The sequence below is a fragment of the Myotis lucifugus genome, unplaced genomic scaffold (assembly GCF_000147115.1).
Source record: "Myotis lucifugus unplaced genomic scaffold, Myoluc2.0 scaffold_249, whole genome shotgun sequence".
Lineage (NCBI taxonomy): Eukaryota > Metazoa > Chordata > Mammalia > Chiroptera > Vespertilionidae > Myotis > Myotis lucifugus.
The window spans coordinates 1421197-1436960 of NW_005871297.1; the positions used below are offsets into that span (position 1 = coordinate 1421197).

The window sequence follows — 15764 nt, forward strand, 5'->3', positions numbered from 1 at the left end:
GTAAAGGGGGTCAAAAGGTACAAACTTTCAGTTATAAGATAAATAAGTCCTTTAATGTATAGCATGGTGACTATAATTCATAATATAGTACATATTTGAAAGTTTGCTAAGAGAATAAATCTTAAAAGTTCTCATTACAAAAACAATTCTGTAACTATGTGTGGTGATGGATATTAACTTTTAAGAAGAAAAGTATTACTTTTGTATAAATTTCTAACCTGTGGTATGAAACAAGTTATATAAGTGAAATAAAGCCTCTTTTGTGTTTTTTGATTGTTGTTAACCCAGCTTTGTTCTGGGGAGGGCGAGAGGAGAAAAGCAGAAAAGCTTACTTAGTTTGGGTACCGGCTGTGTGTCCCAAAACTGGTATCTGTGTTTGGCAGCCTCACCGATGTTCCTGGTGGGGCCCTGGCACGCCGACAACAGCTCCATTGCTCTCTGGATGTCCTGCAACTTCTGCACTGGGATGGCAGGATTCTGCAACAGCAAAGACACACAGACACAGACTGTGAGGAAGCTGCCGCCACTCCAAACCTGGGGCAGAGACACGTGCATCTGCCTTGGAGACTACAACACCGAAAAACAAGTAGTTTTCCTCTAAAGCTGGTCAGGGCCTTGGCCTCATGTATGCTAACACATTAAGATGTAAGCAATATTATGTTAAAAATAACCACGGCTCTATAGTTTTACTGGGGCTCTGACAGTCTGGGAAAGCTACAGTAAACAGAACTACCCTTCACTCTAGTTTCCCAACCATCTGCAAATGGCTTGACCATTACTCATCTGAGCGGAGCAGCAAAAAGGGGTGACATGCAACACATGCATTACTGTCATTCGGCAGCCAGCCAGCCACTAGCCTTGCTTTCATTGTCAGGGTTAATGCTCTGCAGTAGCAATGTGGGCACAAAGGAAATAACTTCCAGGATGGAAACTAGGCAGACAAGTTCATTAAGAAGAAGAACGAACGGAATCTGAATTTAGTACGAGCTGAGAAGAAAGTGAATCAGGAAAGGAAACCTCTAGGGATGCCTTCCTCCTGGACCACACCTCCCTCTCCTCACCCTGACACCCCGGAAACAAACCTTCCAACAAGGACCAGCAGTGTCCTCTGGGAATTCAAATCAGGGGCCACCCTAGCCTGTTCGAAACTAAACTCCTTTTTATAAGGTAAAACATATTTTCAGTCTATAAAGTTGATAATACCTTTAAATTCTAAAGTTCCTTCCTCAAAGCCAATATTTTTGTCATTTGAAGATTCCCCAGCTCTTTTTTTGTAAAGTCCCTCAACTAATGTCACACTGCCTGCAAAATGAAACTATTCTCAAAATTAGAGAATGAATAGTATGTAGGACTGAATACGGATATCGGGTTTGCCATATGCTTTTGATGCCATCCAAAGAATGCTAGCTCTTCACTGCAGTTCAGAAGTGGTTATAAGGAGTTTCAGAGCCCTTAGGCTGCCTGTATGCCAACACACCGTGGACACCAAGGAAAGGGACCACTGACCCTCAATGGTGTATAAACAGTAGCTCTGAACTTCTGCTCAACTTTGACCCTCATGTGTGTGGTCTGGAGCAAATCTTCTAACCTGGAGGCTTACTTGTTTGACCAGGTACAAAACGGGGTTAATTTAATACAGACTGTCCTGTGTTGCTTTGCTCACTGGATTCCCTTGAGATTCTTGCCACTAACATGATTCAAGGAAACAAAGTGCTGGAGTCTAACCAGAGTTGGTTACAGTCTTAACATCTTCCCTTATAAGTCTAACAGCATCAGCCAGGACTGCCACGAGTTTTGTAAGCTGTTTATCCTTTATTTTGACTAAAGTCTAAATCATAAGGGACATAACTCAATTATACATACTAATTTAACAAAATACTTTTGCTGTTCTAAAAAGGCTAGTGCATGTCGTAATTTCTCATTTGCATCTCTTTGGAATCTCCAAAATAAAGTAACTAGTTTCTAGCAAAGTGAAAATCTATAGTCAAATGGACCCCCAGCAGCACAGCCTGTTAGGAGACCTATGCCCCAAACAGGAATTAAGAGCACAGCACATCAGCTAATAGTGCGTGAACATGCACCCATTTATCTTTAAAAAGGCAGAGTAGAACCCACTCTTTCAGAACAGACCTCTAGTGTCTTCCCTGAACTTGTCATGGTAGTTCTTCCTCCCTAATGCGAGTCAAATCCGCTAACACTAACGTAGCAAACTGCAACTCTTTTATAACAAACACGAGTCAGCATCTTCGTGCCGAGGGAGCCAATGACATCCCAACTCCAGTAAGAGGCACTCGGAGTGCTTTCTAGTAGTGTTTACACGAAATCGCCATTTATGAATTTACATTCCATTGGGATTAATTTATATCCCAGTAGCATATGATTAATTTAAATGCTTTCTTAAAGTAGATTAAAGTAAGCACAATTTTCAAATCCATGGTGACAAAGCAGTAAGGAAAACTCAGCTAGGATAAACTCTTAAACCTATCCATCCACCTTCAGTAGGAGCACCACCTGGGGAGGAATGAATTAGTGTTAGGAAAGGTGAGAATGTATACCAACCCACATTAGCTTCCCACTAAATATTCCTAAGAGAGTCAGGCAGGCCTCTTTTCCTCCTTATCTGCTCCTATGATATAAGCACCACAACTGTTCTCTTCACCTATTATTTTCCAAATTTAATACTTTGAAAATCTACAAGAACCCAGACAAATATTTCATTCTGGTTCTTGAGTGTACACCAGCATATTCTCTAAGCAGGGTCCACAGCAATTTACAGTGTTAGCTAGAGCTGGCATCAGCTTAAAAGAAATGAGCCTAACTTTTAAAAAATTCTATGGAGAATAGCCCACATTTAAACAATTTTAACTTATTCTTAATTTTAAAAAGAAAAGAATTTCTCTACCATATAATGCTAATAGTTTCTCCAGCCTTGGCTGGCTCTAGTTTCTTATAAGTGACCAGGAACAGGGGAGAGCTCAAAATAACTAGGTTTCAGAGATGAGAAGCTGATGGTGATGATAGAAGCAATAAGGAAATGGTCACAACTGCATATATGTGACACCGTGTTTATCTGACGAAGCAACGTTTAGAAATGTGAAAAAAAAATCTTGCAAGCTTATGGTGTACCTTACATGAGTTACCTTGGAAATTATGTCCGGTGGATAGAATATTTATTACCTGAGAACCAAGGTGAAAAGCTAGGGAGGAAGACTCCATTTTCTTCTTACCCCACAAAGGCAATCAGGGGGAAATTGGGGCAAGTAATTTTCCTTCTCAGTGATTCCTGGTCCTTAAGTGTAAAACAGGCAACAACAACAAAACTACCTGCAAGATTCACTTCACACGATACAATGCAAACAAACTTTGTACAAGAATAAAAATTTTAACCCCACAAAACTTGCATAGTGGTTTATAACTGCCAGGTAGACAGAGTGCTTTATAATATAAAAACCATTTTGTAAAAATGATCTAATTATAACTTCATAACAACCCTGTGAGTTGGGGAGAAGGCATCATCCCCATTTTGCAGATGAGGAAATGGGCTTAAGGAGGGGCAGAACCCTGTGCAAAGGCCAAGCTTGAGCACCGTGGGTCAGGACAGAGCCCGGGTTCCCCATGGCACCTCCTGAGCCCCTCCCATGACACACACTACACGCATCAAAATAACTCTCTTTCATTATACTTCTAATTCTACCCCTTTTGGCTGCGAATTTCTTGCATCAAGAAGGCTCTGTGCTTCGCAGGGCCCAGCACACAAGGCCTGTGTTCACAGCTAGGGTGATTGGGGTTGGCTCTCCAGAAAGGGTGCCTGCCAGCTGCACCACCAGCTGTACCAATCTGCCAGCACAGTGCCCAGGCAGATAACTTCCAGTTTGGTTAAATGGGTGTTTCTTCAGGGAAGACATTAGGCACTATTTCCCACCCGTAGCAATGGAATTAAGAATGGCCACTGAAGACTGTTCTGATTCAAAGTCAATGTAAGACTTACCCGTGGCTGCTCCCGCTGAAATCTGCTGCCAGATGATGTTGTGCTATTCAGATAATTAGACAGACACCCAGAAAAATTAAAATGTGAATATCTTCTGAACTAATAGTTATCAAATAGTAAGTGTAACTTAAAAAAAACACAGCCCAATAGCTCACACTGAGACTTTGTTCTATGATTATAATCTATATACTAATTTGCTGAGAAATATGCAGGCGGTATCCTAGTACATACAAAAGCACAAAATGTACCTCTCTGTTATCTGGGTGCAGACGTCAGATTTAAAAAGGCTTTAAGTACCCTCTGGTTACTGTCACAGTACAGTCACAACAAAACCCTCACTACATTTCTGATCCAACAGGGGGCTAAGCTGCACAAACCTGCTCTCAAATGCATGAGGAACCACACAGATTAAAATAAAACAGGGCTCTCACTTTTGAAGGCTGTTGAATCTTAATCTCCTGGGAATCAGATGCAGAGTCTGACTTGGTGCCTCCGGAATTTGGTTTCTCCTTTTTTCTCTTCTGTTTCTTCTTTTTCTTTTTGGCCCCCAAGTCCCCTCTGGAACCTCTGTTGGGAAATTCACAGAGGGTAAAACAATAACAAATCATTATATAAAATTAACCATTTAGAATAATATATGTCATAATAGGGAAAAACTATGTTAGGATGTATGATATTGTGATTTATAAGAAATACACACACACACACTTTAACAGCAGATAACTCACTTAATTTTCACTCCTTTTCAGTGTTAATAAGCACTAACTTTATAATCATTTGAAGTGCATATACATATTCTGAGGTATCCTGTATATATATTTGATTATATATATTTGGTTTTCATTGATGGTTCCTGGCCTACAGCTCCTAAAATCCTTGGAATTTCCTAGGTGATGAGCGCTTAAAGCAGTGGTTCTCAACCTTGGCTGCACATTAGAATCACCTGGGAATCTTTTTAAAATCCTGATTTCTGGGCCTCATCCTCTGGAAATTCTGTTTCTTTGTTACTAATGTTGTGGCCCCATCCCATAACAAAGAAACAGAATTTCTGGAGGATGAGGCCCAGAAATCAGGATTTTATTTTATTTTATTTTTATTTATCTTTTTTTTAATATATTTTATTGATTTTTTACAGAGAGGAAGGGAGAGAGATAGAGAGTTAGAAACATCGATGAGAGAGAAACATCGATCAGCTGCCTCCTGCACATCTCCCACTGGGGATGTGCCCGCAACCCAGGTACATGCCCTTGACTGGAATCGAACCTGGGACCTTTCAGTCCGCAGGCCGACGCTCTATCCACTGAGCCAAACCGGTTTCGGCGGGAAATCAGGATTTTAAAAAGATTCCCAGGTGATTCTAATGTGCAGCCAAGGTTGAGAACCACTGGCTTAAAGATGTCTCTTATGTTAATGAGGTGACTTTTGGAAAGCACCTAAGTAAGGGCTGGTTGCCAATAGAGTCAACCATGTGATTAGATGGTTGGAACTTTCAGTGCCAAACCTCAACCTCCGGGGATGAGAGAGGGGCAAGAGAATAGCCGATGATTTAATGGTCATGCCTATGTAATGAAACCTTCATAAAACCCGTAGGGACAGGGTTCAGAGAGCTTCCAGGTTGGTGGAGGTGCTGGGAGAATGGTGTGCCGGGAGCGAAAATGGAAGCTCCATACCTTTCCCCAGGCCTTACTCTATGCATCTCTACCATCTGGACGTTACTGAGTTATATCTATAATAATAAAAGCGTAATATGCTAATTAGACCAGATGTCCTTATGGACGTCCTTCTGGATGACCTTCCAGACGAAGCCGGAGCTGCGAGGGAAGCCCGAGTCCCGGGTGCCTGCCGGCGACTGGAGGGAAGCCGGTGCCGACAGCTGGGGGAAGGAAGGCCTACTCTTGCACAAGTTTCGTGCATCAGGCCTCTAGTTCTTTTATAATAAACCAGTGATCTTTTAAGTAAAATATTTCAAAGTTGTGAGAGCTGCTCTAGAAAATTTATTAAACTCAAGGAGGGGTCTTGGGAACCTCTGATTTATAGCTGGTCAAAAGTCCATGTAAAAACCTGGACACGTTACTTGTTCCTGAAAGTGGGGGCTTTTTTGGGGGAGGGAGGCACTCTTTCAGGACTAAGCCCTTAACCTGTGGGATCTGAGGCTGCCTCTGAGTAGACAGCGTCAGAATTGAGCTGAATTCTTGGATACTCCGCTGGTGTCTGAGAATTGCTTGTTGTGTGGGAATCTCCCCCACTACACACATGTTGGGATTGGGTCCAGGAACCCAAAATAGGATGTAAGCAGGAAATGAAATTTAGTCAGACAGGACAAGTAACTCAGAAGTCTACACTCAGTCTTCCTGCAGAACGCTTAGATGCCATTCCAGCAGGAAAACTGTAGACATAAACCATACTTTATAACAGAAGTCAAACAGTTTTCACAGTTATTACTGCTCCACTAATCTACTTCTTAGTCAGCTTTTTAAATTGATCTTTAAAAAATATTTTTTATTGATTTTGAGAGAGAGCAAGGGAGAGGGAGAGAGAAAAACATTGATGTGAGAGAGAAACATCAATCCCGGCTGCCTCCTGCACGTCCCCCACTGGAAGTTGAACCTGTAACCCGGGCATGTGCCCCAACTGGGAATTGAACCGGCAACCCTTTGGTGCACAAGACAACACCCAACCAACTGAGCCACACTGGCCAGGGCACTGCAGCTTTTTAAAGGGAGAGATACATGTTGTCAAGATTCCATTATAAACATCTCTTGGGTACAACAAACCACTAATCTTGACATACAGAACCAAAGAAACTGCTTCTCAGCAGAGGGGGAAATTTTTCTTGATAAAAATTTTTACTAAAAGGATTAACAATAAAAAACAACAACTCTACATGAAAACATTCACTGGTAAAACACTTCTGTTTGGAACCTTTGTCATCTATGGCTGCTTCTGAAGAACAAAAGAAACACAAGGGATTTAAAATTTCTATTTATTTGGGCCTATCTTTACCTATTCTCAGACGGTAAATTAAAATTTAGAGTCAGATATTATTATTGCACTTTTGCCTGATGTAGGAAAGATTGACGGAAATAATTAGTTCCGTTCCGTTGTTCTCAATTAGCTCTATCGGTCCCCACCCATTTTCTTTCTTGAATTTTTACCTAATTTTAAAATACATATTCACCATAGAAAACACAATTGTCATTAATATATTAACATCCTTCTTATAATATTGTTCCTAAAGACAACCAATAGTTTTTCTGATATGTATTCTCTCAAAATTGTCTTTCTTTTCTAAGCATGCCTTCATTTTTACTTTGACTAAGTTTTAAACAAAAATTGAATCTTAAACAAACCATTATGAAACTTCCTTTTTTTTCTCCTTTCACTTTACAATATGTCTGAACTTCTTTCCATGTCAGGATATACTGAGCTACATCATTTCTTTTTAGTTACTGGATAGCATTCCATTGTGTAAATATATCATATTTTATTCCTATATTAAAAATACTGCTGCCAAAAAATATTCTGATACTTACATTTTTGTTCATCATGCTAGTATGTCCAAAGGTGGAAATGCTAGGACAAGGGGCATGCACAGCTGCAGTTTTAGTAGATAATTAAGACTGCTTTAATAAATGCTATACCAATTTCCACTCCACCAATAGCAAATCGGACAGTTTCTGGTTCTGCATGTAAGGAGCTTAGAAGTCATTACTGCATCCTAACAAACTGAAAAATCAACAATTCTTCTTAAATCCGTAAAAGAGGTGAGGACACAGGACAAACTGCTGCCCCCAAAATTGGAGAGACAGAGAGGTGCATACAGAGTCCCGTTTCCAGGAGCAGAGACTCAGCAGCTGAAACCACCGCAGGAACATCACCCAGGCAGGAAAACCTCCACTGGGACTGACCATGTGCTGGAGGCTACACGTGGACAAGTCTGAGAGTTAGAAACTCCAGGGGACCCATCGTAGGGGTCGCTCACATTTTTGTGAGTTTTACCTCCAGGAGCCCAAGCAGGTTCCCACAATAAGTATCGGAGAAAAGTCTTATTGAGAGAAAATCTTGAAAAACCCAGAGCACTCTGCTCTTCCTAACAAGGTCTGCCCTGAGGAGAGCCTAGTTGGCCAGAGCCTACCTGCTGGGAGATGACCAGAGCCTAACTGACCTGGGGAAGGGAAATACCCAGCTCTGACCCACACGAGCCATTCTGTGCCACCTAAGGGGGATGGAGAAAACAGAAGCCCAGAGGCACAGGCTCACTAAGACTGAGGCCTGATTGATTATAGGGCTAAAAGCACTTCCCCTCCCCCACACCTCACTACCACCAAAAACCTCTTTATAGCAGTTCCTTTTATCCAGTATATCATGTCCAGCTAACAAGAAAAAATTACAAGGCATACTAAAAGACCAAAAACACAACTGGAAAAGACAGAGCAAGCACAAGAACTAGACATAACAAGGATGTTGCAATGATCAGGCTAGGAATTTAAAACATTTATGATTAATATGCTAAGGGCTCAAATGGACAAAGTAAAAAGCATAAAAGAAGAGGTGGGCAAGGTTAACCCAGAGATGGAAATTCCAAAAAAGAACCAAAGAGAAATGCTAGAGATCAAAAACACTGTAACCAAAATGAAGAATGCTTTTTTAAATTAAATATATTTTATTGATTTTTTTACAGAGAGGAAGGGGAGGGAGAGTTAGAAACATCGATGAGAGAGAAACATCGATCAGCTGCCTCCTGCACACCCCCTACTGCAGCGGTTCTCAACCTGTGGGTCGTGAAACCATTGGCGGTTGAATGACCCTTTCACACGGGTCACCTAAGACCATCCTGCATATCAGATATTTACATTACGATACACAACAGTAGCAACATTACAGTTATGAAGTAGCAACGAAAATAATTTTATGGTTGGGTCACAACATGAGGAACGGTATTTAAAGGGCCAGAAGGTTGAGAACCACTGCCCTACTGGGTATATGCCCGCAACCAAGGTACATACCCTTGACTGGAATCGAACCTGGGACCCTTGAGTCCACAGGCCGACGCTCTATCGCTCTATCCACTGAGCCAAACCGGTTAGGGCAAGAATGCTTTTAATGGGCTTGTTAGCAGACTGGGCACAGTCGAGGAAAGAATTTCTGAGTTAAAGGATATAGCAATGGAGACCTTCATAGAAACCTCCCAAACTGAAAAAATCCTGAAATAAGCCGGAGGGATAACAGAGAGGGTTAAAAAAACACCTTGTCTATAAAGGAACAAAGAACAGTAAATAAGAATGTCAATTTCCCTACTTCTTTGCCATCACTGAAATATTGCCATCCTTTTTAACCCCTCCCCCCACAGTCTTATAGGTAGAAAGAAAACTCACTGTAGATTAATTTTCTATATTTAAACAGGAGTGAAGCTACATGTTTATTGACCATTTATATTTTTTCACAAATTGCTCATTCATATGCTTTTTCTGTTAGTCATATTTTTAAAAACTGATTGTAGGTGCTCTTTATTGAAAGTATGGATAGAAACGATAATTTGTTAGGTATTTTTACTTTGGGCACTCTAAGCTCATTTAATCCTCTCAACAGCCCTATGAGGTACTACTTTTTGCCTATATTACATTGCCTAGTTTGTTGTCTATGATGTAGATTACAAATACTTTAACCAGTTTGTTTTTTAGCTTTCAGTTTTAGTTATGGTATATTTTCCTGTACAGACAATCAAATTTTTATGGAGTCTAATATTTAAATATTTTCCCTTGTGGGTTCTTGGCTTTTAAATCTTGCTTACAAAGGTCTTCCCCATTACTGAAATTACATAGACATCCTTCTATACTTTCTATATAGCTTTCAGAAAAAAACCCATTTAGCTTCATAATTCATTTGGAATAAAGGCGTATAATGTGAAGTATAGTGTTCTCATTTTTAAAAATATGTTTTTATTGATTTTAGAGAGAAAGGGAGAGGGAGAGAGAGAAACTTTGACGAGAGACAGAAACATTGATTGGCTGCCTCCTGCATGCCCCCTACTGGGGATTGAGCCTGCAACCCAGGCATGTGGCCTGACAAGGAATCGAACCAATGAACTCTTGGTGCATTGAATGATGCCCAACCAACGAAGCCACCCCAGCCAGGATATCGTGTCCTTATTTTTAAAAAATACATTATAAATACAAGAAGCTCCATTATAACATAACTCATTATGAATGGGGTAACACTGTACTGCCCAAAAACTAACAAGCAGATATACTAAGAGAGGCAAACATGCCTACTTCTTGGATGCAATTTCATAGTGAGTTCTCTTTTTGCCAGAAAATGCTCCAGGTGCAAGCAGTTTCAAAACAAGTCCAAAAATTCTTTGATACTTCTTCCATTAAGAGGTGGGTTCTCTTTCCCTCCCGTAAATATGGACAGGCTTGTCACTTTGCTCTTAACACAGAAATGACATCATGTGACTTCTAAAGGTTAGGTCAGAAAACACACAGTTTCTACCTGGCTCCTTTGGGATGGGGCAGCCAGGAGTGATATAAGAAGTCTGACTGCCCTAACCACCAGGCTGATGATAGTGCAGCTGAACTTCCAGGCAGCAGCTGGCACCAACTAGCAACCGTGGGAGGGAGCACTCTTGGACGATCAGCTTCGTCAGTCTGTGGAAGATTCCTCAAGGCAACATCTGACTGCACCTGTGCAAGATGCCCCAAGGGAGAAGTTGCCTTTTCCAACTTCCTCACCCCTAGAACCTACAAGCATGATAAAATAATTGTTCTTTTAAGTCACTAGACTGGTAATAAAAACCAGAACAAAAATTTGAAACCTAAAAATGGAGGGCTGCTCTAACAAAAACCTAAAACGCATGGCGCATTGGCATCAAGACCAGGTGGAAAGACCCTGAGGAGACTGTCAGCAGAAGCCTGATGGCTTCAAGGAGGCTGTTGGTGAGGGCTCCAAGAAAATAAAGAAAATATTTCATGTAACAATTATTTCAATAATTACTTCATATTCAAATAAAAGATTGAGGAAAAGAGACCCTTGTTATGTAGTAGAGGAGCATTTATAAAACTGTTGCCAGCAATATTGTGGAAAGCAGAAAATGTTCCTCATGAACTTGATTGTCTAACTAAAAAGATTTCTGGGCAGAGGACTGAAAGTGCTGGCTTCTCCCAGCTGTCTATAACAAAACGAGAGAGGAGAGATTAAAGGATGAGCTACTCGGTTTTTGATTGAAAGTTAGAGAATATATAAACCCAGTCATACTTTCTAGATTAAAAAATAAAACTGTTCCTCATCTCTAACATCTCCTGAAGCGAAATAATTTGCATATTAAGAAATGGCCTCAGGATAGACAAACAAATCCAGGGTGGCCCTTTTAGACCCTTCCTTAGGACCTTGGAAAGATGTAAGGTGCTATCTTGTTGACCATTCCAGACAAAAGGCCTTGTATGTTTCTGAAGGATACGCCTTGTATATCCTCTCTAAACACTATGGCTTCTAAGAATCTTTGCTCCACAGTAGCCTCACCAGGAGCCCAAGGAAGAAAGAAGCTTATCTGGAAGAGATCTGTGGCTAACTTTTGTCTAATGGAGTGAACTAAAAATTGAAAGGCAGGAAGCCCATGATATTTTTATTTTTTTAAATATATTTTTATTGATTTCAGAGAGGAAGGGAAAGGGAGAGAAAGATAGAAACATCAAAGACGAGAGAGAATCACTGATTGGCTGCCTCCTGCACACCCCCACAGGCATGTGCCCTGACCAGGAATGGACCTCTTGGTTCATAGGTTGACACTCAACCACTGAGCCACACCAGCCGGGCACCCATGATATATATATTTTTTTAATTACATCAGCTTGAAAGAGACAGAGCAGAACAAAATAAAAAAGGCCTTTGGATGCTCAGCCTTTTGTAGGCAGGAAGCAGACAGAGAAGGTGACTCACTCAGATGCAAAGTCAGTTTTCTTTTGGAAGAATGTCTTAAAGGGCACAACAAAAGCCCAAAGGGCAGAGGCCAGAGCCAAAGAGAACAGCTCCCAAAGAATAGGGCTGAACTCAAGTTAAGGAACTGGCAACACATTACTAAACAGATTTCAGAACTGTTATGAACAAGACTGGGGTATGCTCTCTATTTTCCCCTTTTTGAATGAAAATATCTACATTGGCTCTTCTACTTCTGCCCACCATTTCACGAGGGATATGTGGAGAGCAGACAATGTATCTGCTCAGTTCATGGGTATCCAGATTGACTTGCAGGCGGGGGGACACAGGGAAGAAGGCTCATCCACACCTGGACTTGGTTTAGATCAGTGGTCGGCCAAATCATTAGTCAACAGAGCCAAATATCAACAGTACAACAATTGAAATTTCTTTTGAGAGCCAAATTTTTTAAACTTAAACTATATAGGTAGGTGCATTGTTATTAACTTAATTAGGGTACTCCTAAGCTGGCCTTTGCTAAAAACTTCCTCAATCTGATTGAGGTAAATTCACTGAGGTCGACCCCTTCCAACTCTCCCATCCACACTCGTCTTGTATACTTGTTTCGTCTATCTCCTTTCTGAAAACCGACTTCTGCGCATGGGCCACGAAGTTTCAATCGCACTGTACGTGCGCGCCTGCACGTGGTATTTTTGTGCAAGAGCCACACTCAAGGGGCCAAAGAGCCCCATGTGGCTCACAAGCTGCGGTTTGCCGACCACTGATTTAGATGATGAGATCCTGGACTTCAAGCCTGAGCCCAATAGATAAGCTAAAACACAATAGGATTTTGGAGAGGGAATTAGGGAGGGTAAATATATTTACATATGGGAGAATGTACATAATTTTGGCCAGAGATAGACTGTGGTAGTTTCCAACATGTCCTCAAAATTTTTAAGACTCCTCCCAATGAAAGATGGAATCCAGTTCCCTTCCCCTTGAATGTGGACAGGCTTATGACTCAGTCAGTCATTTACAACAAACGTGTCAATATATGATTTTCCTGTCTAGGTGAGAAAAGCCCATGCAGCTGCAACCCACTTCTCATAAAATGTTCTTTCCATCAGACAACCCTGAGATCCGCCATGCTGGTGAGACCACAGGCTGTCACACTGGGGAGAGAAACAAGCTGATCTCTGGCCAACAGCCAACACTGACAGCAAGCCATGTGAGTGAGCCACCTGGGATGTCCAGTCCAGTGCGGCCTTCAGCTGACTGCAGCCCAGCCAAAATCTAACTGCTACCACATGAGAAACCAAACTGTGCCCTTTCCAAATTCCTAACCCACAGGATCTGTAAGTGTGATAAACCAGTTGTTGGTTTGCTATACAGCAATAGTTACTGGAACATAAAGATACAACAATGAACAAAATAAAGTCCTATTCTATGAAACATATTCTTAGGCAACAGACAATACACAAATGGGAGGCCTGGGGGATATTAATGAGATAGGGCCTATAAGTGTATAGCCTAATGGCTGCCATGGAGTAATTCATTAAATAATAGGGACTGTTATTATTACACATTTAAACATGTTGCTGCCCCTGCCAGGACACTGTTCTCCCTCTCATTTCCTGGCAAATTGCTTGTCATTCAAGATGCAGGCCAAAAATCCCCTTTTCTGAGACAGGTCACTTCTTCCCTAATCTGAATCAGGCACCCCTAACTCAATGACCCCCTGCCATCTGAGCATCCTCTTATCTAGCACTCTAAACTTGGTGTTCTTATCTGCTTTTCTCACTAGAATATAAGCTCCTTCAGAACAGAATGTCTCTCATTTCTCTAGAGAAAAAAAATACTTATTGGTCTTTCCCCCAGTTCCTGGCACAGACTCCTAAAACTCTTGTAACTTGTAATTTTCTGGGTGAAAAGGAGTGTCTTTTGTTTTACTGAGGTGACCTGGTGGCTTCCTGGATGGGAGCTGGTCACCAGAAAGACCAAGCACCACGGTTAGAAGCTTGTTATTTTCGGTCCTACCCTCCCATTCTCCTTAGCGGGGAGAAGTACTGGAAATGGAGTTAATGATGGATCATGCCTATTCATGAAGCCTCCATAAAAATCCCAAAACTACAGGGTTCAGAGAACTTCCAGTTGATGAACATGTGGAGGTCTTGGGATGGTGGCATGGCTGCAAGAGAGCACAGAAGCTCCACACCTCTTCCCACATACCTTGCCCTACGCATCTCTTCCATCTAGGTGTCCATCTGTATCATTTATCATAGCCTTTTATTTTATTTTTAAATATGTTTTTATTGATTTTAGAGAGGAAGGGAGAGGGAGAGAGAGAAACATTGATTGGCTGCCTCCTGCACTCGCCCTACTCTGGGGAACGAGACCACAACCCAAGTATGTGCCCTTACTGAGAATCGAACCTCAACCTTTTGGCGCATGGGACAATACTCAGCCAAGTGAGCCACACCAGCCAGGGCTATCATATCCTTTTCTTTTTAATTCTTGATTGTTGAAGTATTACATATAACCCTTGTTCCCCCCACTGTCCTCTTCCAGCCTGCCCCCACCCCCCAGCACTGGCCTTCACACACATCTCCCCTCCCATTGTCTATGTCCATTGGTTATGCTTATATGCATACAAATCCTTTGGTTGATCTCTTATCACCATCTCCCCACCCACTGACCCTCCCCTGCCTTTCCTCTGAGGTTTGACGGTCTGTTTAATGATTCTGTGTCTCTGGATGTATTTTTGTTCATCAGTTTACATTGTTCATTATATTCCACAAAAGAATGAGATCATGTGATACTTATCTTTCTCTGACTGGCTTATTTCACTTAGCATAATGCTCTCCAGGTCCATCCATGCTGTTGCAAATAGTAAGAGTTGTTTCTTTTCTTTTTCTTTTTTTGTTTTTTAAATATATTTCTTTATTGATTTCAGAGAGAAAGGGAGAAGGAGAGAGAGATAGAAACATCAATGATGAGAGAGAATCATTGATCGGCTGCCTCCTGCACACCCCCCACTGGGGATCAAGCCCGCAACCCAGGCATGTGCCCTTGGCCGGAATCGAACCTGGGACCCTTCAGTCCGCAGGCTGGCGCTCTATCCACTGAGCCAAGCTGGCCAGGGCGAGAGTTGTTTCTTTTTTACAGCAGTGTAGTATTCCATTGTGTAGATGTGCAGCTGTTTTTTAATCCACTCATCATTTAATCCACTCATCATTTGGACACTTAGGCTGTTTCCAAATCTTAGCTATTGTAAATTGTGCTGCTATGAACACAGGGATGCATATGTTCTTTCTGACTGGTGTTTCTGATTTTTTGGGATATATTCCTAGAGGTGGGATTACTGGGTCAAATGGGAGTTCCACTTTTAATTTTTTGAGGACACTCCATTCTGTTTTCCACAGTGGCTGCACCAGTCTGCATTCCCACCAGCAGTACATGAGGGTTCCTTTTCTCCACAACCTTACCAGCACTTGTTGTTTGTTGATGATAGCCATTCTGACAGGTGTGAGATGGTATCTAATATTCATTTTGAATTACATTTCTCGGATGGTTAGTGACTTTGAGCACTTTTTCATATGTCTTTTGGCCTTCTGTATGTCCACTTTTGAACAGTGTCTATTTAGGTTCTTTGCCAATTTTTTGATTGGATTGTTTATCTTCCTTTTATTAAGTTATATGAGTTCCCTATAAATTTTGGAGATTAAACCCTTATCTGAAATAGCATTGGAAAATATGTTCTCCCATGCAGTAGGCTTTCTTGTTTTGTTGATGGTTTCTTTTGCTGTGCAGAAGTTTTTTATTTTGATGTAGTCCCATTTGTTTATTTTCTCCTTAGTTTCCATTG

General features: G+C 41.3%; 1 protein-coding gene across 10 annotated transcripts in view; it reads right to left on the reverse strand.

Moving 5' to 3' along the window:
* Positions 1–15764, reverse strand: part of NMT2 (N-myristoyltransferase 2) — a 55166-nt gene that overhangs the window by 31224 nt on the left and 8178 nt on the right. For 7 of the 10 annotated variants that reach the window (XR_002831677.1, XM_023762535.1, XM_023762537.1 and 4 more), the window contains exons 2-4: positions 4420–4555; positions 3989–4055; positions 333–477 (exon numbers count right to left, since the gene is read on the reverse strand). Coding sequence is in view for 9 of the 10 variants with exons in the window: in XM_023762535.1 (XP_023618303.1) it covers positions 333–477; positions 3989–4055; positions 4420–4555 (348 nt within the window). In the remaining variant the exon portion in view is untranslated. Of the gene's footprint in view, positions 1–332; positions 478–3177; positions 3232–3988; positions 4056–4419; positions 4556–15764 lie in introns of those variants that run through there. The other 3 variants (XM_023762536.1, XM_014464425.2, XM_023762538.1) reach the window with 3 other exon arrangements.